This window comes from Mastigoproctus giganteus, chromosome 5 (assembly GCF_048544385.1).
Source record: "Mastigoproctus giganteus isolate SK-2022 chromosome 5, ASM4854438v1, whole genome shotgun sequence".
Lineage (NCBI taxonomy): Eukaryota > Metazoa > Arthropoda > Arachnida > Uropygi > Thelyphonidae > Mastigoproctus > Mastigoproctus giganteus.
Window position 1 is genome coordinate 114,965,000 of NC_143579.1, and position 25,390 is coordinate 114,990,389.

The window sequence follows — 25,390 nt, forward strand, 5'->3', positions numbered from 1 at the left end:
GACCACTTGATGCATGACTGCCTACTATATGATGACCTCAGATCTTCTCTCATCACACAAATTCATTTCATCCCGAGAGATCAGGAGCAACATCTCCTGGAAGACCACCATACCTATACAGCCTTTTCGAACTTTGCTCAGGGCCTCTTCACGAGGCGGAAAACCCTACCACAACCACAGAATCAGACCCAACCAGACAATGAAACGGCCTAAACAGCCATGTGTTAAGACCACTACTTGCTTCAGCACACTGCAATCCCCGTGAAGACTTTCAACCTGCACAATAATTGTGCCTTTACAATGTAGTCTCAACATCACCATCTACCATGACTGCCGCTCCGGCTTCGCCTCCCACCAAGTTGACTCACCACTGAAATGACTCTACTATCTGGACGGGACTTCTTTGTCCCAGGATTGACACTACTCGGATTTGATCCTCTCTGATTGACTCTACCAAATACATCTTCATGCAGCTCACTACTGAAATGACTTCACCACCCGGCCGGGACCTGTCTGTCCCAGGACTGCACTACTCGAATCTTACCTTCTCGGAGTGGACTCTGCCAACTATGACTTCACGCAGCATTGCTGCCAATGCCACGTGGCGATCCTGAACCCGTGCTCCCTTGCGCGGCCCTGTTTCTCCCCTGTCCTGGCGGGGAGGAGGTGAAGATCCCCTTGTCTCCTCCCCGCCACCCCCCCTTTCCTTCTGGTGTGGCATGGGCCTGCCTCACTGATTTTGGGGTCATCTACTCTATCGACCCTATACTTCTGTCTCTCACCCCCCAGCCTTTAGTCTCCCCTCCCCCCTCTAGCTTTCCAACTAGCGTTCATCCCATGTCAAAATTATCCTAGCCCTACACCCAAAATTCTTAATTCCACACTGTATAACTTAAAACTCCTTGGCCTGACCCAACCTCTAGCGCACCCCCCATTTTTTTTTTTTTTTTTTTTTTTTTTTTGTCCTAGCCACTGAAATCCCAGGAAATTAGGTGGCAGGACCTGCCAGAGTACTTATTTAAAAATACTGGTGTACCTGGCTTGCCTCCACGGGGCTAAGTGTGGGCAACGTTGGGCCTCAGTAGGGGTCCAGCGGCTAAATAGCCAGATGAACAACGGTACACGACACTACATCCAACAATATCCATACACTTTTAAATCTCTGGCCTTTACAGTGTTCTGTAACACGCGACAATGTAGACTACACGGAGATGGGGGTAACCCCTGGTGCCGTTAGACCCTAAACACACTTTACACTTTACTTTTTTAGTACATACATATGGCACTTCCATAGCCAGGTGGGCAGGAGCAGCTGTGCGTAGCACACGCTTCTTGATTAGACTGCGGTTCGAGCCCGTGACCACCAAATTCGAAGGATGCGGAAAGGTCAGGGAATGTCCACTGCATATCCCTGGAGCAATATGGCCTTAGTTGCTAATGCTCCTAAATTCAAATAAGTATATACTGATGGATCAAAGAATGATGTCCACGTTGGAATCGCCGCAGTTTTTCCAAACATCACATTAGCTTATCGGTTATCATGTGAGTTCAGTATATTTTCCGCCGAACTAATAGCAATTCAGGTTGCACTGAATCATATTGAGTCCTCTGATATTAACAACAACATAATTTTCACAAATTCGTTAAGTTCACTTCAAGCACTAAAAAACACCATGAACATCATCCACCCAGTCGTGAAAAGAATAGTCAGCTCTTTACATACCTTATCAGAACTTTGAAAAAACATACACTTCTGCTGGGTCCCAGGACATATGGCAATTGCTGGAAATGATCTAGCAGACAATGCTGCCAAATTAGCTCACCTACCACCCGAGAACAAATGGAAAATGCCTCATCAAGACTATCAACCAATAATCCAGGAAAAATGCATGTGCCAATGGCAGTTATCATGGGAAAATCAACCTAATAATAAACTTCGAAGTATCAAGCCAAACCTTGAGCGATGGCCTTCCAGCTTTAGTTCAATCCTACATCAGGAGGTAATATTGGCTCGTCTGCGAATAGGTCACACAAATATCACTCATGGTTATCTTTTAAGAGGAGAGATACCTGCTCAATGTCATCACTGTAATACAATGCTCTCAGTGAAACACATTCTGGTTGAATGCACAAAATATACAAGAGAACGCCAGAATCTTTGTACTTCAGCCACAACAAAAGATCCTACACTTACCTCACTTTTAAACAATGAAACAAATGTGTGAAGCATATATAACTTTCTCAAGATGATTAAAGTATATCACCTCCTTTAGTTAACTAAAAAAAAAAAAATTACTTTCTGGTTCCTTTTTTCCATTTTCTCTATTTGAGAAGAAATGGCATACATAATTATCATATGTATGGCGCACTATGGTCATAGTTGCCGATGCGTCCAATAAATCCCGAAACAAACAAACAAACTGTACACATTGTACTCCCCAAATTCCAATTCTGCACTGCTTATGTCTGTGTGACACCATATCTCTGATATCCCAACAATATCTGCCTTTTATGTCTTGATTAGCACTTCAAGCACATCGAATTTAATATCTATACTCCTAGCATTGGTATACATGCACCTGTTTCTACTCTTAGTTACTCTAACACAACCCATGTATTTATTTGTTCCACTATGACTCCCAGCAGTCCTGGAAATCCTCATTGCCTTGCTTTCCAGGCTAATGCTCAATAGCATTTCAATAGAAGCAGTGCAAGAATCACTTTCAGTTCTGCCAGCCGCTACTTTTAATCTTTTAGTCCATGTATCCCCCAATCTAGCAATTTTCCGACCCACCTAACTCTGCCTCGATAGCATCAGCAAATATTCTTTCACCCTTTCTGTTTAAGTGTATCCTATCCCTGTAGAAGCAGTCTCTTCTGTTTATAAGCACAGACCAGGCTGAGAAAAATTCTACCCCTTGCGCCTTGCACAATGTCTCCAGGGCCGAATTGATCAACAAGGCTCTCATCATATACTCCCTTCTATCGTGTTCTGGCAGAATTGCAGACACTTTCAAATTCAACCCTAACTCACGACTTTTTTTCAGCATTAACTTGTGCTTGTTAAGTAATTCCGCTGGTCTCCTACTCTTAATATCATTAGCGCGAACGTGTACAACAATATCACCCGTTGTGCCCTTAAAAGATGATATCTGCTCTACACCGTCATCAACCTTTGCCGTGGCGCCTCTGTAGCCAGGTGGGAAGGAGCAGCAGTGTGTAGCACACGTTTCTTGATTAGACCGGGGTTCGAGCCCGTCACCACCAAATATGGAGGATGCGGAAAGGTCAGGGAATGACCACCGCATATCCCCGGAGCAATATGGCCTTAGTTGCTAATGCTCCTAAAAATGAAATAACAACAACAACAACAACCTTGCCCCCTGGCAGACATACCCTGGTCCTGTTCCATTTATCCATTTTGCACAATATGTTCCCTGTTTCCCTGACAATAGAGTCACCTACAACTAGTTCCTTTTGGAGCAGCACATTCTTCCTTGGGGGTTTCCACTGTTTTGTGTGATGTTCAAGTGCAAGCTCTGGCATTGATGTGGGCAGCTGAGAGCTTGATGCGTCCCTCAATTTAAATCCTTCAAGGACATCCACCCTATCTTTCAAGTTCTCATATAAGCCCATAACAATGCTAAGTTGGTGCCTGATTTCCTCACACTCCTTACATCGTGCGCACACAAAGACATTCCTCTTGGCAATATCATGTTCCGTTCCTGATTGCTCCACAAACATCAAACAAGCTGTGCATTTCAATAGACTGTGATTCAGAGGACAACCGCCTCCCCTCAGTTCTCCCCTGAGCCACAGCACTTTCATTAGTTTGTGCCTTTTGCTTTGCTTCTCTGGTCTGAGTCATGATTTCTATTCAACCAGATTAGTTAAACATGATTTCCCCTTATAAAACCATTCTGAGTATCCTTCAGAATTCCATTTCTGTGTGAATTTAACCATGAATTCCACCCTTGATCATTGCCCCCACGATTTTCTGTACTACTGAAGTTAGACTGACTGGCCGGTAATTTCCCTCTTCACTCTTAGAACCACCCTTATGTATTAGAGATACATTGGTACTTTTCCAATCCAACAGAATCACTCCCGAGTAAAATGATGCTTTCATAATTAGCCTCAATGGTTCAATACACTCATTTTCCACCTCCCTTAAGATTATAGGGCAAAAAGGTAAAGTGCAGCCATTGTCAACCCACTACAGGATGAAAGCCTCCTCAACAATTCATGCTGAGGGAAATGGACCATAATCTGCCACGCTGGTCCAGTGCGGGTTGGCAGATCGACCGTATTCAGCAGTCAGGGGCTTGAATTCCGGTCTACTCGAAGAGTGTGTACTACTGCACTCCCGCTCATGACCACTCGGCTACATAAGATTATAGGGTATATGCCATCAACCACATGAGTCTTACTGGGCTGTAGGCTCGAATTTGTTTACATTACATAATTGTGTGAAATTTCAATATCATTAATTAAATATTTTTTGTTTTCACTCCCATAATTTCTCTTTGTCATAAGGGGTTTTTCTTCTGTAAATATCCATGCAAAGTAACTGTTGAGTTCATCTGCAACTTCAGCTGGGATATCTAATACTATCCCACATCCATTACATAAGGATCCAATGTGGTTTTTTCTTCTCTTCTTTGCATTTATCTATTATTATTATTAGCCATATGGTATTTTTTAATGCTCAATACGCATTCAAAGGTTCTGTGATTAATGTTTTAAAGGTATACTATAGTTGAATTGCACTCACGCTGTGCAATATCTACCCAGTTAATAGAGGCCCTGTACCACCTTAAGGCATTGTAATTTCCTTTTCTGAAATTATAACCAATTCCTTTGCCCTTAATTACTGCTACCAGTTGCTGTACTGTCAGCCCTATTATGTCATCTGGTTCGTGGGTGATGATAATATTTAGAATATTCTTTTCTCTAGTACTTTCTCTGACATGTTGATATAAATAGCAATCACCTTGTTGATTTAAAAATTTTGTCTCCCATGTGGAGTTTATTGGTGGTATTGCTTTTATCAAGCAATACTACCTAGTATTGCTTGGTAACACAATATCAATTACAACCACAGTTATAGCTATAGAAACTACACTACAACTGAAACAACTACAACAGATGTGTGGACAGACTGCAATCCCTCAAAGAAGCAACCCTCAACTGATAACCTTCAACTGGTCATAATCCACCCTTGACCACTCCAGTGCATCCTCACCTTGCACTCCTGAGGTTTGGATTGCTAAAGCAACAGCTACCTTTGGAATAGCCACACCTGTTGTGCTGATCCCCTTTACTCTGGGAATGGTATTCAATAATGTAGGGCACCTCTGTAGCCAGGTGGGTAGGAGCAGCTGTGTGTAGCACACGCTTCTTGATTAGACTGGGGTTCGAGCCTGTGACCACCAAATACTGAGGATGTGGAAAGGTCAGGGAATGACCACCGCATATCCCTGGAGCAATATGGCCTTAGTTGTTAATGCTCCTGAAAACCAAGTAACAACAATAATGTACACATGGTGTACTTTATTGAATACTATTCCTGGTATGCTCCTGCTCACAGTATTGAAATTCTCTGTTTGTTTGTGTGTGAACTGCTTGATGATGATGGATGTTCATTACATGATGGGATACTTAATATGGGCGAGGGGACCTCAGGAACCATAGCAACATGATAAATGGTGTACCTGGACACTTGTTCTTCTTCATAGCAGCTTAGTTGACATGATACTTCACTGCCTACCATTCATTTGGAGGGTACCTGAGTTCAGTTCCCATTGATAATTAGGTAAATTTTCAATTAAGGCTGTAATTAATTGATCCCAGGCCGAATGAGTAGGGTGTTTTTTTTTTTTTTTTTGGCTAATGATGTGTAAGCTTTCATTATTTTCTAAATATATTGAATATGTTACTACTATTAATGCTCTTGAGAATAAATTTATTAAACTTAATATATGTTTTATTAGATTTTTATAATAGGATTGATATCAGATAGAAAATATCAACATTTCAGACCTGTGATGGATTTATATATTAAGGACAATTTCAGTGCAACACTGGCTTATCAGTAAGTATATTAAAGTTATTATCAAGTTTAAGAAAGTTAACAGTAGAAAACAGATATTTTACTCTGAATAAAGATGCCTATTTCTGTAAACATTTCAGGCTGATTACTTCAGTCCTGCCTCCATTCCAAAGAATGCGATGAAGTAAAAATTTTTTCCCCAAGTTGATAGGATGCTATAGCACTGATTAAGTTTCCTTGGACGCCCGCCATGGACGGTCCCAAGCCCGGCTGCGAAAGGAGGAGGGTGGTCATCCTGCAGAAATGACCAGAACCGGGAAACCGGGGAAACTAGGCAAGAAACCGCATGAAATTCGGAACAAGCTCTTACAACAATGTTACCGCATCCGGGGTAGCCGATACGCCAGCACTGGGGACCCAGGGTACTGGTGTGAAGTGGACCACTGGCCACAGAACAAGCTCTTACAACAATGTTACCGCATCTGGGGTAGCCGATGCGCCAGCACTGGGGACCCAGGGTGCTGGTGTGAAGTGGATCACTGGCCACAGCAATAAGCTTACTACGCCGAAAAGGACAATTAACATTGGCGAATGGAATGTTCGAACGGGCCACCACGTTGGACAAAAGGAAATCATTGCCCAAGAACTACTTAGGTGCAGGATATCAATCGCGGCATTATCTGAATTAAGGCTTACCGGGTCTGGAACGATGATCATCCAACCACCAGCACCTAACGAAGCGGTTATGCTATTCTACTCTGGTGGTGAGAAACGAGAAGCAGGAGTGGGCTTTATGGTCGATGCTCAGGCCACCAGTAGTGTGATCGCTTTCCAACCAATATTGGACCGCCTGGCAGTCCTTACTGTCAAGGGCACCATCAAGACCCATATTATCTCCGCCTATGCGCCAACTGAGACTAGCCTGGACCCGACCAAGAATGACTTCTACAACCAGCTCCAACATACGCTGGATTCAATTCCGCAGACAGAAGTGATCATCCTCGCAGGGGACTTTAATGCCCACATTGGCGTGGACAAATCTGGTTGGGAAACAACAATGGGCAAGTTTGGCCATGGGAAGATCAACGACAACGGACTACGTTTGTTGTCCTTTGCCGCATCTAACAACCTGATCATTGGAAACAGCCATTTCCAGCACCCTCAAAAACATCAACTTACATGGCGAAATCCATCTGGCAAGGACTCAGCAGGACTACATTTTGATCAATGCCAAATTTCGCTCATCACTCATGGACGTTCGTGCCATGAGGGGACCTGATTGCGGATCTGATCACTACCTCATCCGGGCTAAGGTGCAGCTCAAATTACGGCATGCAAAAAGATCATCTCGGTCAGCCAAGCTGGACTGGAGGCAGCTAATGAATGCTGCCAACAAACAGGCATATCAGATCGCCCTATCCAACCGCTTCGAGATGCTGGCCGTGCCCGAGGATATAAATGAAGAAGAAAAGCAGATCTCTGATGCCATCCTGGATGTGCCAAGCCCCTATGTCCACCTGCCCGACGTCGAACGCAACCATGGATATCAGACGAGTGCCTCGACCTCGTGGACAAACGGAAACAGGCAAAGTTGGTCGACTTTGAACGGTACCGGCAGCTAAACCGAGAAGTCCGACAAAGAATGACAGCAGAAAGAGAAGCATACTGGAACCAAGTGGCAGACGATCTTGAAGTGGCGGCATCCAAGAACGAGTACCGCACTCTCTACTGCACCCTCAGATGTCTGAGTGGAAAGACCAAATTGACTAGTGACAACATCAAGAATGCTGATGGGACCTTCGTGCGATCACCATCCGAACGCCTGCAACGGTGGAGTGAATTCTTCAAAGCTTTCTATAATCACGACCCACCTCAGGGACCGCCAGCAACAGCTCTCTCGATCGACCCCCTGAGGTCTCCATGGTCGATGTTGAGCCTACAGTAGAAGAAGTGAAAGCAGCCATACAATCCCTGAAGAATGGCAGGGCACCAGGAGTGGACTAAGTCACCACAGAAGCGATCAAAGCCGGGGGAGATGTACTGCTTCGCCGACTACACTCACTCCTCAAAACCATCTGGTGCACTGAACAAATTCCGCTAACATGGAGGAAAGCCATTATCGTACCGATCCACAAGAAAGGTGATAACCGGGACTGCAAGAACTACCGTGGCATCAGCCTCCTTTCCATCATCGGAAAGGTCTTTATGAAGATCATCCAGTCAAGACTGCAAAAACATCGCGAGCAAACCAGTCGAGAAGAACAGGCAGGATTTAGACCCGGGCGAGGATGCTGTGATCAAATCTTTGCCATTCGTCAGCTGATGGAGGAGAGGATCTGGTGTGGACAGCGAACCATCATTGTTTTCATTGACTTTAAGTCTGCTTTCAACTGTGTCCACCAGCCTGCCTTATGGAAACTACTAGAGGTTGAACATGTCCCTCGAAAAGTCATCACACTCCTCCAAACTGCATACAATGGTTTAACCAGCCAGGTGCGCATCCAGAACGATTTATCTGAGGAATTTACCATCCAAACTGGAGTCCGCCAAGGGGATGTAGCCTCCCCGTTGCTTTTCAACATCGTGGTCGACGCCATTATGAGGCAAGCATTCAGAAACAGACAGGGCATACAATATGACAAGGATCACTATGTGACTGACCTGATGTTTGCTGATGATAGTGCTATCCTTGCCGGTAACAACGCTGAAGCCACGGACATCCTCTACGACATTGCCCGCATTGCCCGGCCATACGGTTTGAAGATCAATGCTGGTAAGACAAAGGCCCTGACAACAGATGGGTCGCAAGCCACCATCCAGATCGAGCAAGTGCAGGACTTTAAATACCTTGGGTCGCTGGTCCAGGAGAAGAAAGTTGCATCCACCATGGAAATCCACAGCAGAATTGGACAGGCGGCCACTGCGTTTGCCTCGCTCAAATGGTGTCTGTGGAAGAGGACCAACATTTCCACAAAGACTAAAATCCGACTCTTCCGGACTTTGATCCTGCCCATTCTTCTTTACGGATCGGAAACATGGATTTGTCTCAAGTTAGATTTGAACAAACTTGAGGTATTCCAAATGCGATGCCTGCGGCAGATCTTGGGCATCTCTCTTCGCGACCGCATCACTAATGATACCATCCGCGCCAGATGCCAACAGCAACCAACCATTGCCGACCAAATCCAGAAGCGAAGGCTTAGATGGTTTGGCCACGTATGTAGAATGGGCACGAACAGAATACCATCCACACTCCTTTGGAGACAACGACCCACCCAATGGAGCATCCAACGGACCGCGCCTAGGAAAATGTGGGCCAAGCAAGTGGAAAATGACTTGAAGAGCCGACGTCTCGACCTTAACCAGGCCAGGACTGACGCCATGGATCGTAAGGTATGGAAGAACATCACAGAGCAAGTCCAAAACCCTGCGGCACCTACAGCAGCATACTGGTTGCGTGGCCAACCGCCTCCCCCAGCTGCCAGCTAAGGACCAAAGAAGAAGAAGAAGAAGTTTCCTTTTTTTTTTTTTTTTGGTCTTACTGGTTTTTCATTTCATATTCTCTGTTTCTGACTACTGAAGAAGGTCCATCATAATTCTCTCTAATTTTTAACAGTGTAGAATGAGTATCACTTTGCACACTTACCTCATACTGTTGCTTAACTGGTTGCCATACAAAAGTAATTAATGATTGTTTGTTATGTGATTATGATTTTACATGTGAATTGGAAAATAAACAATTTAATCACAGATATTTATGAATATTACATTAAATAGCTTTTACAAATATAAATTAGCAGTTTGAAAATCATTCTAGAAAGTTTTAATAAATTTTATTAACTACAAAGTGAACATTTAAAAAAGGATCTTTGAATCTCATAATATTAGCAGTTATGAAAAAGCCCACTAAGAGTGTCAAGTGAAAACTATCCCTCAGAGACTCAAAGATAATACACACACGAGTGTAGGAAATAAAATTATATACAGAAAAGTCATTATACATAAAAGAGCATTTCCGCCTATGATTTTTTATTCACAAAATTTACAAATTATTAAAATTATTTTATTTGAAAATGAAACATTAATTTGTAAATTTTGTGAAATAAAAAAATCATAGGCGAAGAACTGCTTCTTTTACTGCTATAATGACTTTTCTGCTATATAATTTTATCTTCCTTACACTTGTGTGCTTGCTCATTATCTTCTGAGTAAACATCAGGGGAAGGCAAAGCCTGGCACCAAGCTAAACATAGCGATCTGTGCAACAATACTGCAAGTTTACGTAGCTTAAAAAATAAATATCAAATGTGTGAGAGCCATATTTCCTATTGGTCGAGACACATTGTTGTCATTCGCTGTATTCACAAGATATTGTGGGCCAACTCATGTTTTCAGGAGCCCACATTTTTCAGTTCGAACAGAAATTTCATGAGGCATGATAGCATGAGCAGATGAGTACATTTCTGGAGATCACTACCATAAAACAATAAAAACAATTGATGCATAAGCTATACTGGCCATCTCCATGGGCTCACATTTGGTGAGTATGGGCTTGGCACACCCAGGGTCCTGAGCTGGATATCATCATTCTTCTTTTTCTTGGTGATTCCCTTCTACTTCTCTCTCTCTCTCTCTCTCTCTCTCTCTCTCTCTCTCTCTCTCTCTCTCTCTCTCTCTCTCTCTCTCTCTCTCTCTCAGGGTAATTCAGAAATTTTTTTTTTTTTTTGCTGGGGCAGCATAAGCCTCAGACTTTCTTGCACCATATGGCTAATAATAATAATAATAATAATAGTGCGCCTGTCTATAGGATAGGGATGCATTTGAAAATAATTCAGAATTGAAGGCATTTCAGTGTCATTTTAGAAAACTATTCAGAATCGATGATATATTCCAATTTTTTTCAAAAAGCTGAAAACTTCATTAATATTTGCCTGATCACCAATAATGCTCTAATGATCTTGGTTGTTGAAGATTTCTTAAAGAAAGCAATACCGATGTTCTGTACTGTTGATAGTGAGGACAGTCAATAAGAATATGTTTGACTGTTAGTTGTGCTGAGCAGTGTGAGCACTGAGGAAGATCATCACCTGTGAGTAGATGGATATGGGTCAGATGAGTATGCCCTATTCTTGCCCATGCAAGCACCACTTCTTCCCTTCTCGTTGTGTAGCCAGGTGGGCAGGAGCAGCAGTGCGTAGCACATGCTTCTTGATTAGACCGGGGTTCGAGCCCGTCACCACCAAATACGGAGGATGCGGAAAGGTCAGGGAATGACCGCTGCATATCCCCAGAGTAATATGGCCTTAGTTGCTAATGCTCCTAAAAACCAAACAACAACCTTCTCGTTGTCTGGATGCTCGAGTGCCAAAATCTTCTTTCCTGTTTCAACTGAAAAAGTTTATTATTAGTCTCGGTGTGCCATAGTTCTTTCCACTGTGCAAGGCATGCTGCTGCTGCTATGATGACATTATAGTCCGAGGCTGGAATATGGACAGAGGTCAAATCTAAAGTTGACGGATTTTTTGCAGATATATCTGCCAATTCATTTCCCTTTATCCCTGAATGTGCTGGAATCCGATTAAAGTTCACTAATTGTTAACAATGTTCAAATTTCAAGAGCAACCTGCTGATTTGGTTTAAAACAGGGTGATTTGTATAGGAGGGATTTTGCATTGCTCTATTTGAGCTGAGAGAGTCTGTGTAAATTAAATATTTTGGAGATGGGTAAAGATTCAGATTTTCTAGAGTTAATTTTATTCCGGGTTGTTCTGCAGAAAAGTTGCTATACTCGGGTGGAAGGGAAGCTGAAATGATAGCAGAGGGAAACACTGCTGCTGCTCCAACGGCTGATTGAGATTTGAACCCATCAATATATATTGGCAGGAAATGAATGTAGCTCTGAATATGACTTACTTGGAGTTGTTTCACATTGGGAGTCAGTAGAAGATTCTTACCCCATTGAAGAAAATAAGTATCAAAGTTCAGTTGAGGAGGAGTTCAAGATGGGTGAAAGTAATTCATTACCTGTTGATAAACGGGTAGTAAACTCGATCTTATTGCATTTATGATAATACCGTTAGCTGGAATTCTGTGTTTTTACTTTATTATGGTGAAATGTGTTTCCCATTCCATGAAATCTTCAATCATATAAAAAACATAAATAAAATTTCAGAATGTTCTCTTCCTTCCTATTTTTTAAGCTTCATAAGCTTGTTACTCTGTATCTCACTTGTGCAATCTGTGCATACCATATTTGTCGTTATTGATTGCTTATCTTATTTAGTTTTAAATTTTACAATCCAAAAAAAAAAAAAAAAAAATGTCAGTGAAGAGAAATATTAATTAGTATGTATATATTACAGTGCTTATTTACTGTAATATTTATGTATTTATTAGAAATTTAAGATGTTTAAACCTGTGTTAGCAATTTTATTAGGTTTCTAACTTTTTTTAGTGTTTTACTTACCACGCTGAACATTTTTTGAGTGCTCTGCCCCTATCCCAATTTTCCCCAATAAGCCCTGTTGTTTTTAATGCACAAAATGCCATAATGCAGAGATTCTTAGGAACACATGTTCAGCGTTATTAGCAGAACTGACTGTATATAAAAAAAGTAATAATTAAAAAACCATGCAAAAAATTATGTATGTGAAAGTATCATTCATATTTAATTACAATAGTCTTGAGGTAGATGATCCTTGATTTAGATTTTTTTCCAATAACATAAGACAATGCAATCTATTGTCAGTGAGGGTCCCCCCCCCCCCAAAAAAAAAATTATTTCCTTGGATTTTTTGTACTGTGGTGGTTTTTCCTTGTTTTTCTACAAATATGTTTCCAAACAGATATAAAGCATAATTTATATTCCAGAAATTGAAACTTTCACAAGAAGGAATGCCTGGCAGGACCCAAGTGCATGTTTGCCTGCATTCTAGAATGTAGTGCACACATACACCACTCAGTGTGGGGTGAAATTTGAAAACTAGGGCACGGCCACACTGGTATTGATATGCAGCTTAGAGGGAACCCTGAGAACCAATGCAATCGATCTGTAATGTTTGCAGAAATGAATACTTTGTTTACATGTAGTGTCTGTCAGTTTTCTTTCATTATAAACTATTTCTTCTAAGGTTTCGTTTTCTTTTAATTTTAACCACCATTCAACTCTTGTGTTTATAGATTGACTTCAGTATTATCTTATTAAAACACAGTTAGTTTTCACTTTAAGGAGTTCTTTAAATGTGCTATAAGTAAATTTCAAACCAATTTGTTTACAAAGTTTGATTAAGAGTTTTATAAATTTTTCAAAAGGATTAAGTTTGTTCAATGATAAAAGTTTGTTAATATTTGTTTTTTTCTTCAACACAGTCATCTTCTACAACCATATGCTTGTTCCATCTTGCTTGCCACTATTAAAAAAAAAAAAAAGAAAGAAATTGGAGGTCTTCCTTTATGAATACTTGGGCAGTCTAACATGTTTTTGACTGGATTTCTTTAATCACCTTAAATTATTTTCCTTTTCATATTCTGTTTTAATTTTGGGAATAGCCAAAAGTGTCATGGTGCCAGAGCATATGAATAATGTGGGCATAGCATGATGGAAATCATTTTGTAAGACAAAAATTACTGGACAGTGATTTACTTGTGTCACAACATGTTGCCTTAATGAAGATCCAGTCATATTGACAGTCTTCAGTTTGTGGAAGATTGAACCTCTCAAACATTTTAAAACTTCTTGATAGTAGGCTATATTAAGTCACACCTTGTTGGATAAATTCAGGTAAAACCATCCCCTCATTGTTAAAAAAATGCAATCAGCATGATCTTCACATGTGATTTTGCCTGCCATGTCTATTTTGCCTTGAAATTACAGTTTTCCAGTGGCAGCTATGAACTTTAATCTCTGGGTCATATCCATAGACCCATGCCTCATCCTCATTATAATTTCTGTTAAAAGAGCTTCTAACAATTTCATCAATTGTTAAAAATTGATGAAATGAGGATTTTATAACACAGTTTTGAACAATCTTTGTGCTCACTTGCATTATGTCCAGATCTTCAGTTATTTTGTAATTAGTAGAGTGGCAAATGATGCAAGAAAGCAGGCTTATATAGCATTAGCCACACACACACACACACATGGCGCCTCCATAGCCAGGTGGGCAGGCACGGTAGTGCCTAGCACACGCTTCTTGATTAGACCGGGGTTTGAGCCCGTGACCACCAAATACGGAGGGTGCGAAAAGGTCAGGGAATGACCACCACATATCCCTGGAGCAATATGGCCTTAGTTGCTAATGCTCCTAAAAACCAAATAACAACACACACACACACACCCTTCAAGAATTTGTCTAGTTTTTCCTTGAATTTATACAAAACATCTGTTTCCACAACAACAGATGGAAGCCTATTCTGACAATCAACCACTCACTGGCTGATGGCAACCTTCCTTCCTCAACTTAAATTTATGCTCCCTCGTGAGTAGTGTCAGCAAGAGGAGCTATGACTAATGACTATGACTAATTTTGGCTTTGTGCATGATCTTTCAAATAGCTCATTGTGGTCTTCTCACATATTTAGCTAAAATAGCTGATAAATTTGCATCTTCTCATTCAGGGTGTTTTAGAACATCCAGAATGAGTCCTGTCTGCCATGCTTCTAATATTCTTTAAAAGATTGTTTTGAATTTCCCATACAAGTATCACTTGGCATTTATGAGATAGAGTTGATGGAATTCTTCCCAAGCTGGTACTACTTCAGAAAAATCCATTGCTATCTTATCTTTGATTCTGCAATATATCCTTTGATCTTTGATTCTGAGATTTTTTTTTTTTTTGAAATAGACTTTTGTAACTATATATATATATATATATATATATATATATATATGCACCCTATCCTCCAACATGTGTTGATACACCTCCCCCACTCCTAGCATAATGATTTCAGAGGCCAAATGATGGGCATTTGGCATTACTGGTTGAAGGTAAGGTAGATAAAATGGAATGGGATGAGAAAAGGACCTAGATCTCACCACTAGAGATGCAAAATGTGCTGGAATGAATGGAAATAACAGCTGACAAACATGAAAACCTATAAAGAACTTTTCCCCAGTGTTTAAATTTATTTCCATATGTTAATCATAAATAATTAATCCATTTGAAATGCTTGTTAACATGGCAAACGATGTGGCACAGCCAGCAGAATAAACTATATCAGAAAGCCTATAATAAAAGTATGGTGGTCCAGTTTACTGAACAAAGTACAAAGGATGAAGTTTATTAAGTAGGCTTCGAATTGAACACAGTTATCCCATGCACTCTTTTGTCTGAGAACCCATGATCCACCACTATGCACCAGCTGTAATTTCACATTAAAAGTACAACCTATATTAATATTCTGCCATGTTTTATTAATGAACAGCATCCTATTTTTACAACTTTTAGTCACTTCTGTAAGCCTTTTATGCTCAGTCAGATTTTAGCTGCCAATAGCAGTGCCCTAGATGCCTTTTTCTTACTGCAGTGGATAAATTACACTGATATTATACTTATCCTTTTACAGCTTTTACCTGTACATCTTTTGTAGTCATTATATTATAGTAGAATTTTTATAATTTAGTGTTTTCATCATGGACTTGACACATTATAGCACTAACTGGCAGTGTGAGATAAAAAAGTAAGACAATTAACCAACCAACTGAAAGAATGGGACACCCAGAATCAATTATTGGAACACTGTATGCCAGTGGAGCACAGAAAGAATAGTATTGATAGTGGCAAATGATGCAAGAAAGCTTATGCAACATCAGAAAAAAAAAACAAAAAAAAAAAAAACAGAGCTTCTTGTGTTATCTCTTCATACCCTGTAATAGTTTGCGTAATTATTCCTTGAATTTATTCAAACTACACTCCTTCCACAACATTCCATTTGGAAGTTTGTTCCATCACTACCCATTGGCTGAAAGTAAATTTCCACACAGCTATCCTTAAGTATGACTTTAAGTAATGCAACCATTTGTCCCAAGCCAGGTAAACAACAATTAATGGCCCCCAGAACAGTTCAGCAATTTTTTAAAGTGACAGCCAACTATAACAGCACCTTTTAATGAGCTTGGTTTAGAGACAGGTGACAGATATATTTACTAGTTTAAGTGTATGACTGCCAACCCTCAAAAAAAAAAAAAAAAAAAAAGAAGACACTGTAGAAATAGGTTTCCATAGTTACATAGATGCTCATAAGTTGTCTCCTAGCAATGCCTGTCACTGCGTATTCTATTGCACAGAAAAAGCATTGGATAATACAGTAGTGGCATAAGTAATGTGTAGTGATGAACACAGTCCTGCTATCATGTTACGCAGTCCTGCATCAGCCAGATGCATCTGGGTATCCATAGGCCTAAACTTCAGATTCTCCCTGATTGTGTTGCATCAGCAGTGAAGTTCAGTTGTGGCAGTGCCTATTTTACCTGGTTTTGAGTTGTTATTAATGAAACCATGAATGCTGCTGTTGTGATTTTCTGAACAATTGTACCTTAACTGCATTGTGGTAATTCTTTGAGAGGTCTTATTTGTATTACCATGATAACATTCTATGCCACAAAGCGTAAGTACAATAGTGGTTTGTGGAGAATAATGAGGATCTGCTATATAGAGATAAAGCCCAGATCAAAAGTGTGTTTATTTGATCCTTGACCAATTTAACACACTTGGGATATTTTGGGGAAAAAAAAAAATGGAAGCCAGAATAAAATTCTCTGATTTAAGCAGGGAACTAGCTGCAGTCTTACAGGAGTTGTGGAGCAAGATTACAGTCTTTACATAACAAAAACTTGTAGAAAGTTGCCCCCTTATTCAAGTCCATTGGGACTCAGTATAAAAAATTTCTTTCCTTTTTTAAAAAAAATTTCCTCTTAAAATAAAACCAAATGTTCTGCCCCCATTTAGTGGTTGAATATATGTTATGTGCATGTATATTAGATAAATACTTGTATGCAGGGTGGGCCAAAAGTAGGTATACAGTACTGATCAGGTCATGTTTAGTCTTTTAGGTGCTCAAAATGTCCTCCATCAACATTGCAACAGTCCTGGAAACTGTCCCCCGACACCATGACACACAGTAACACCTGGCTAACCAGAATTTGTGTATTACTTTGTGTCACAGTAACATAAAAATTGGCACCTCCATAACCAGGTGGGCAGGAGCAGCAGTGCGTAGCACACGCTTCTTGATTAGTCCGAGGTACGAGCCAATGAGCCACCAAATACGGAGGATGCAGAAAGATCAGATAATGACCACCGCATATCCCCGGAGCAATATGGCCTTAGTTGCTAATGCCCCTAAAAACCAAAAACAACAACACACAAATTAACACACACACACACCCGATCAGTACTGTATACTGACTTTTGGCCCTCCCTGTATATATATTTACAATTAACTGTTTCAAAAAATAATACTTATCAAACACATTTTATTTTCAGTAAGCTCATGGTAGTTTTGAAGTACTATGTTGATGGCGCTAATCAAAAGGAGGTTCAGGATACATTGTTAAGAGCAATGAAATCAGTAGAATACATTTTCAAATTTATTGTTCGTTCTAGGCAGTTGTTTGCAGCGTAAGTAGAAAAATTATTACTATTAAATATTATACAAGTACCATCTTGTATTTTTGTACCAAAGTCATTTTTGTTCTACTTTCAGATATTCATCGGATCCACGTTAAATCTACATAAGCTTTCAACAAAGTTTGGTGGTACATGTTCCAAAAATTGATTTCTCCTTGGCTAAAAACAAATTTCTTATTGTCCACTCTGTAATTATGTTTACACCCATTTGAATATTTTCTCCTTCTTGGTATTTTATTGTAAAATATTGCCCACAAAAATCACATCACCCATCTAAAGTTTATTATTTTATTAGCATGCTGTTGCCGATGCAACACCATGCTAATATTACAGGAAGGCATCCACCTGCTCTGACATTTCATCAGTTTCTTTTTGATAGCAGTACAACATATAAGCAGCTAAAGAAGAAATTTAAGTGTAATTATTGGTCTTGAGAAAAGAGGCCTCTTCTAACCACTCACTATATTTCCAGTAAAGATTGATTGTAGTCACTGTTAAGAATTCTTATAAGGAAAGGCATCCACCAAAAATATCAAAAGAAAATCTACTAAAATTAAAATTAAAATTACAGTTGCTCAGAGTGAAATGGATACAAAAATATAGATTGTAACAGGTTTAATAGGAAATATACATATATTGGATGAGATACATAAAGCTTTCGATTATCTAGTTAACCTTCTTCAGTTGATATGAAATGACAGTTAGAATGGAGGCGTGTACTGCCAATCTGGTACGTGAAGCGTGTGGCTAATTGTTTGAGGTTGAAGTCTGTGGTTGTGATGCATGTGGACATGGCCAGCGCTTGTCCATGGATATGATCGTTGCTTCGGAGATAGGGTGGACTTGACCGTTCGCGAAGTAGTGCCCGTTGGTCTACACAGAAGATCCAGTCGCCTGTTTCGGCCGAAGTGCTGATCGGGCGGCGTTCTGGATTCGAATTTCTATTTATTGAGTTTGCTGCCTATGCGCCCGAGCGCCGAGATTTCTTTCGAAGTCGAAGCATTCTTCCGCACCACGAGTTGGAGAGCGGAGCGGGGTCGAGGCGAACTGCTCCTCATTGTGAGGTCTTATTTAAGACACGGTATGCCGAGAGTGTACCGTGGTGTGCCGGACTTGGCACTGTTCCTGTTCACTGAGGTATTGGAGCATTTGATGTTTAATGATTCCAACCAGGCGCGGTGCAGATAATGGCGAGACTTATCCACAATCACATCGCGGTGTGGGTCAATGTCGTGGTGGGTTGCCCAGATGTGCTCGGCAATAGCTGAGTGCTCCACATCCGCTAAGCGGATCGCTCTTTTGTGTTCGGAAAGGCATTTTTCGAGCCGTCTCCCAGTTTCCCCAAAGTAGCAGCTAGTGCAGTCACAGCAAGAGATGCGGTAGACCAATCCGCTTTGTAGTAGGGTGGGGATAGGTGTTTTCACTTTGGAGATGAGGGATCGTAGTTTCCTGCCTGGGAGTTGCACGCACTTTATCCCATATGATTTTAAGATTCTACAGACTTGTTGTGATAGGTTTGGGTAGCATGGGATAAAGGCACTCGTGGTTGAGTTACCACCTTGGATGTTTCTGTTGGTCGCAACATGGTCGCGTGCCTGTAGGTCACACCTGTCAAGGGTATTGATGGGATAGCCACACCTCGTAAGGTCTGCCTTGACTTTAGCGATTTCTGTGCGCCTCTCATTTACAGAGCTAGAGTGTGTCCAGGTGCGAGTTAGTAAGGTTCATGCAGTTGTAAAAAGATGGCTACGCGCGTGTGCTGACCGGAAGTTGGTAAATTGGCCAGCACACATAGGTTTACGATGGACTGTTGTCTTCAATCATGTGCCCTCGCGCCGGACAAGGGTGTCTAAGTATGGTATGGTGTTGTTCGACTCTAGCTCGATCGTGAATTTTATGAAAGGTGACAGAGAGTTGAGGTGGGCTAAGATTCGGTCAACTGAATTTCTGGAAATAAGTACGAACACATCGTCCACATAGCGACACCAAAAGGCAGTGGGATCTGGTATGTCTGTAAATGCACGACCCTCTAACTCCTCCATCGCGATGTTTGTCGTGACCGAACTAACTGGGGAACCCATGGCTGTGCCGTGTACCTGCTGGTAAATGGAGTCGTTAAACATTGATTGCACCGCCTGTTAAGCACAGTCTGAGGGCAGTGGAGATATCGTCTGGTGTTAGTTTGGTTCTGCTGCCAAGGGTTTCATCACTATCTAAGAGTTGTTTTGCACATGTGATGGCAAATTCTACAGGGATGGAGGTAAAAGGTGAAACTACATCAAACGATGCCATAACCTGATCTTCTGAGATGGATATGGTATGGATCCTTTCTATGAACTCACTACTGTTGGAGACAGTGTTGGTGGTCTTGCCTACTAGTGGAGAAAGGAGCCTCGAGACAAACTTAGATAATTCGTAACTCGGTGAGCCACAACAGGATACAATGGGTCTTAGTGGTGTGCCTTCTTTGTGTACTTTCGGTAGTCCATAAAATTGTGGGATCTGGCAGCCAGAGGCACGGAGGTGATTACGTGTTGATTCTGTTATTTTCTTTTGTTTGAGCCAGCTGTTGACGAGGATGTTCACTCTTGACTCCCATCGTTCCAAGGCTTTGATGGGGGGAACAGTTAAGGCTTGTAAATAGGTGTCCTGCAAGAACAGCAAGGCTTTTGTCTCGTAATCTGCGTGGTTCATTACGACGTCCTTTGTCCGCCGGTAGGATGACAATGGATGAATCCCGTTTCAGTGTCTTAAAGGCAGAAATTTGTTTGTGGCTGAGATTGGAAGAAGCGGGGCGAGCATGGTGTAGAACTGCTGCAGTTTTTAGGCGAATTGCATTTGCCACATCTTCAGGGAAGCGTGTTAAACACGCTTCTATGCCTAAGGCAATGATCAGTGGGTTTCTTGGGAGAACAGCAAATTTCATACCCATGGTCAATAGGTCTATTTGTTCTGTAGATAATTGCATGTTGCTCAGGTTTAATACAAAATCTGTGCAACCTGCGGAAGGAGTATTATGCTGATGACGAAATTGATGGGATTCATTAATTAAAGCATTGAACTTACGTTTTTTACGTGCACAATAGCATCCAGATTCTCTGACGGCTTGGTAGCACAAGGTATGGATTAAATTGGTGTAAATAGGATCGGGAACTAGACTCCTAAGTTCGACCAGCAGGGCTACGAGGTGTGGCTATCCCACACCTTGTATTATATATTGCCTTAGGCATAGAAGCGTGTTTAACATGCTTCCCTGAAGATGTGGCAAACACAGTTTGCCTAAAAACTGCAGCAGTTCTACACCATACTCGCCCCGCTTCTTCCAATCTCAGCCACAATCTCAGACACTGAAACAGGATTCATCCATCATCATCCTGCCGGCAGACAAAGGTCGTCGAACAGTCATAATGAACCACGCAGATTATGAGACAAAAGCCTTGCTGCTCTTGCGGGACACTTCTATTTACAAGCCCTTAACCGTTCCCCCAATCAAAGCCTTGGAACGATGGGAATCAAGAGTGAACATCCTCGTCAACAGCTGGCTCAAACAAAAAGAAATAACAGAATCAACACGTAATCACCTCCGCGCTTCCGGCTGCCAAATCCCACAATTTTATGGACTACCGAAAGTACACAAAGAAGGCACACCACTAAGACCCATTGTATCCTGTTGTGGCTCACCGAGTTACGAATTATCTAAGTTTGTCTTGAGGCTCCTTTCTCCACTAGTAGGCAAGACCACCAACACCGTCTCCAACAGTAGTGAGTTCATAGAAAGGATCCGTACCATATCCATCTCACAAGATCAGGTTATGGCATCGTTTGATGTAGTTTCACTTTTTACCTCCATCCCTGTAGCACTTGGCATCACATGTGCAAAACAACTCTTAGATAGTGACGAAACCCTTGGCAGCAGAACCAAACTAACACCAGACGATATCTCCACCGCCCTCAGACTGTGCTTAACAGGCGGTGCAATCAATGTTTAACGACTCCATTTACCAGCAGGTACACGGCACAGCCATGGGTTCCCCAGTTAGTTCGGTCACGGCAAACATCGCGATGGGGGAGTTAGAGGGTCATGCATTTACAGACGTACCAGATCCCATTGCCTTTTGGTGTCGCTATGTGGACGATGTGTTCGTAGTTATCCCCAGAAATTCAGGTGACCGAATCTTAGCCCACCTCAACTCTCTGTCACCTTTCATAAAATTCACGATAGAGCTAGAGTCGAACAACACCATACCATACTTAGACACCCTTGTCCGGCGCGAGGGCACATGCTTGAAGACAACAGTCCATCGTAAACCTATGTGTGCTGGCCAATTTACCAACTTCCGGTCAGCACACGCGCGTAGCCATCTTCTTTCCACTGCACGAACCTTACTATCTCGCACCTGGACACACTCTAGCTCTGTAAATGAGAGGCGCACAGAATTCGCTAAAGTCAAGGCAGACCTTACGAGGTGTGGCTATCCCATCAATACCCTTGACAGGTGTGACCTACAGGCACGCGACCATGTAGCGACCAACAGAAATATCCAAGGTGGTGACTCAACCACGAGCGCCTTTATCCCATACTACCCAAACCTATCACAACAGGCCTGTAGAATCTTAAAATCACATGGGATAAAGTGCGTGCAACTCCCAGGCAGGAAACTACGATCCGTTATCTCCAAAGTAAAAACACCTATCCCCACCCTACTACAAAGCGGATTGGTCTACCGCATCTCTTGCCGTGACTGCACTAGCTGCTACTTTGGGGAAACTGGGAGACGGCTCGAAAAATGCCTTTCCGAACACAAAAGAGCGATCCGCTTAGCGGATGTGGAGCACTCAGCTATTGCCGAGCACATCTGGGCAACCCACCACGACATTGACCCACACCACGATGTCATGATTGTGGATAAGTCCCGCCATTATCTGCGCCGCACCTGGTTCGAATTGTTAAACATCAAATGCTCCAATACCTCAGTGAACAGGAACAGTGGTTGTCAAGTCCACCCTATCTCCGAAGCAACGATCGTATCCATGGACAAGCGCTGGCCACGTCCACATGCATCACAACCACAGGCTTCAACCTCAAACAATTAGCCACACGCTTCACGTACCAGATTGGCAGTACACGCCTCCATTCTAACTGTCATTTCATATCAACTGACGAAGGTTAACTAGATAACCGAAAGCTTTATGTATCTAATCCAATATATGTATATTTCCTATTAAACCTGTTACAATCTATATTTTTGTATCCGTTTCGCTCTGAGCAACTGTAATTTTAATTTTAGTAGTAATGAATCCAGAGCGCATAGGCCTCTTTAATCATAAAAGAAAATCTGGTACAGGAATAAATGGATTACTACTCCAGAACAGATATTTTGGTCTATGGTGCCAGAATGATGATCATGCAGGTTCCATAGTCAAAAATATCTATATAGGTTAGGACCATACTGGTGTAAAGGCAAGTGAAAGAACTGTGCAAAAAAGATGTTATAATGGTCTAAAACTATACTGTGATGGTCTGAAACTATATCAACTTTCTGAAAAACCCTTATAGACAAATCCAATGGGAAAACTTTCTTAACCTAAGCTAAGTAGCATATTAATGGTGCAGCTGAACAGTGGGAATCTAATATCCTGTGAAGAGTTTGAATTTAACCCCAACAGAGCAGTGGAAACCACTATGTTCAGACAGTGAAACTTGTTACCCTGACTGCATTGAATCAACAAAGCTCTCTTGAGTGAGTTGATTTGGAGATGCATAACAGGCAGACAGGTTGAGGAGGATTAAATGGTACTGTTAATGCTAATCACTACTTCAAGAATATTTTTAAAGACACTCTTCAGTTATCAGAGACCACTTTCAGGAAAAAAAAAAAAAAAAAACTGTATTTTCGAGCATGACTGTTCCATGCAATTATTTAATTTAGTTTCTAGTATGTTAATGATTAACTTGTACCAAATTGCAGCACTGTTTTATCTTTAGGTAGACTATTCCATCTTTCGTCTGTGCCACTAATGGTTCTACCCTTCTGAAGTGTTAAGGCATATTAATGATAAAACCTTATACCCCCAGGGGCGCACATCTGGTGAGTATGGGCTTGGCACACCCAGGGTCCTGAGCTGGATATCATCATTCTTCTCTTTCTTGGTGATTCCCTTCTATTTCTGACCCCCCCCCCCCTTCTCTCTCTCTCTCTCTCTCTCTCTCTCTCTCTCTCTCTCTCTCTCTCTCTCTCTCAGGGATAACTCAGAATTTTTTTTTTTTTTTTTTAGGCTGGTGCAGCAAAAGCCTCAGGCTTCCTTGCACCATATGGCTAATAATAATAATAATAACTTCATCATTAAAAAAAAAAAAAAAACCTACTTTTTAATGATTGAAAAACTGCATATTTTTACAACATTCAAATGAGGCTTATGGAACCCCATTTTTTTATTCATATAAATACATACTTGTTTGTTTGCTTTTTTTTTTAAATTTAGGAAATATTTATAATTTATTGTAGATTTTGAAAAAAAAATGGCAAATTTTAAAATGAACTAAATCATTTTTCGGATTCACAATTTTCTATCTCCCTAAATTATAAATATTTTATGATTTGGGAAAACAAGAACATATTAATGCACATAAGGAAAGGATATCTTATAAATCTAATAGGATCTCCATGAGAAGGTACATGAGATGAAAGTATATCTAAATAGGCTGCCAAATCCGAGATAATCAGTTGAGAGAGGCAACATCTGAGTGTCAAAAGCTATCATATATTTTTTCCAGGTGCTTATATATTTTAAAATATTATTGCTATGCATGTGAAGCTTTTAATTGTATCTACAAATTATTACCATTAGCATTAGTAGAGGCATATGATGCAAGAAAACAAATGATTGAAATGGAAATTCCCATTTCCATTTCACCCATCCATTCACTCCAAATGCTTGTCTAGTTCTACCTTGAACTTACTTATTTAAGTTTTTGACCTCCACTGTGATAGATGGAAGTCTGTTCCAACTATCAACCACCTGCTGACTAAAGGCATATTTCTGCACATCTATTCTACAATTGTCTTTCCTCAGTTTGAATTTATGTCCCCTCAGATGAATAATCTGCACAAGAGGAAGAATCCCATCAGCATTGAGCTTGCTCAAACAATTCAAGGCCCTATACACCTCTATTAGATCACCTTGCAAGTGCCTAGTCTCCAGATGCTGCAATTTGCAGAACTTAAGTTTTTCTTGTTAACAGCAACCCTTAGTTCTACTCACCAATCTCATTGCCGTTCACTGTACTCATTCCAGCTTCTCTACATCCTTCCTAAAATGAGCCCTCCACACTTGTATACAGTACTCAAGGTATCGCCTGACCATTGCCTTATACAAGGGGACAATCACCTCCTTATCCCTGCTAGCAAAATTTCTGTATAACGTTGACAAGTTTTTTGAGCAGTGCAGACAGCTGCAGGAGTGAGATACTCCTGCAGCTGTCTGCACTGCTCAAAAAACTTCATATCTGACTGCACAATTCCTTTTCCCCACGTCCATTTCGTTCTCTACTGCCCTGAGTGTAGTACCAAACTGTTGGTACATTACTCTACGGTTATTGCTACCCATATGCAGTACTTTGCATTTGTCAATGTTAAACTTCAGTTACCACTTCTCAGCCCATCTGCTCAATTTTTCTAGATCCTTTTGCATGATAGTATATTATCATTAC

The 25,390-nt window shown here is 41.1% G+C and overlaps 1 protein-coding gene across 1 annotated transcript in view; it reads left to right on the forward strand.

Moving 5' to 3' along the window:
• Positions 1 to 25,390, forward strand: part of mbc (dedicator of cytokinesis protein myoblast city) — a 966,604-nt gene that overhangs the window by 491,453 nt on the left and 449,761 nt on the right. Inside the window, exons 21-22 of the mRNA XM_090373417.1 lie at positions 5,994 to 6,094; positions 17,536 to 17,670. Coding sequence (XP_090229543.1) covers positions 5,994 to 6,094; positions 17,536 to 17,670 — 236 coding nt within the window. The remainder of the gene's footprint in view (positions 1 to 5,993; positions 6,095 to 17,535; positions 17,671 to 25,390) is intronic.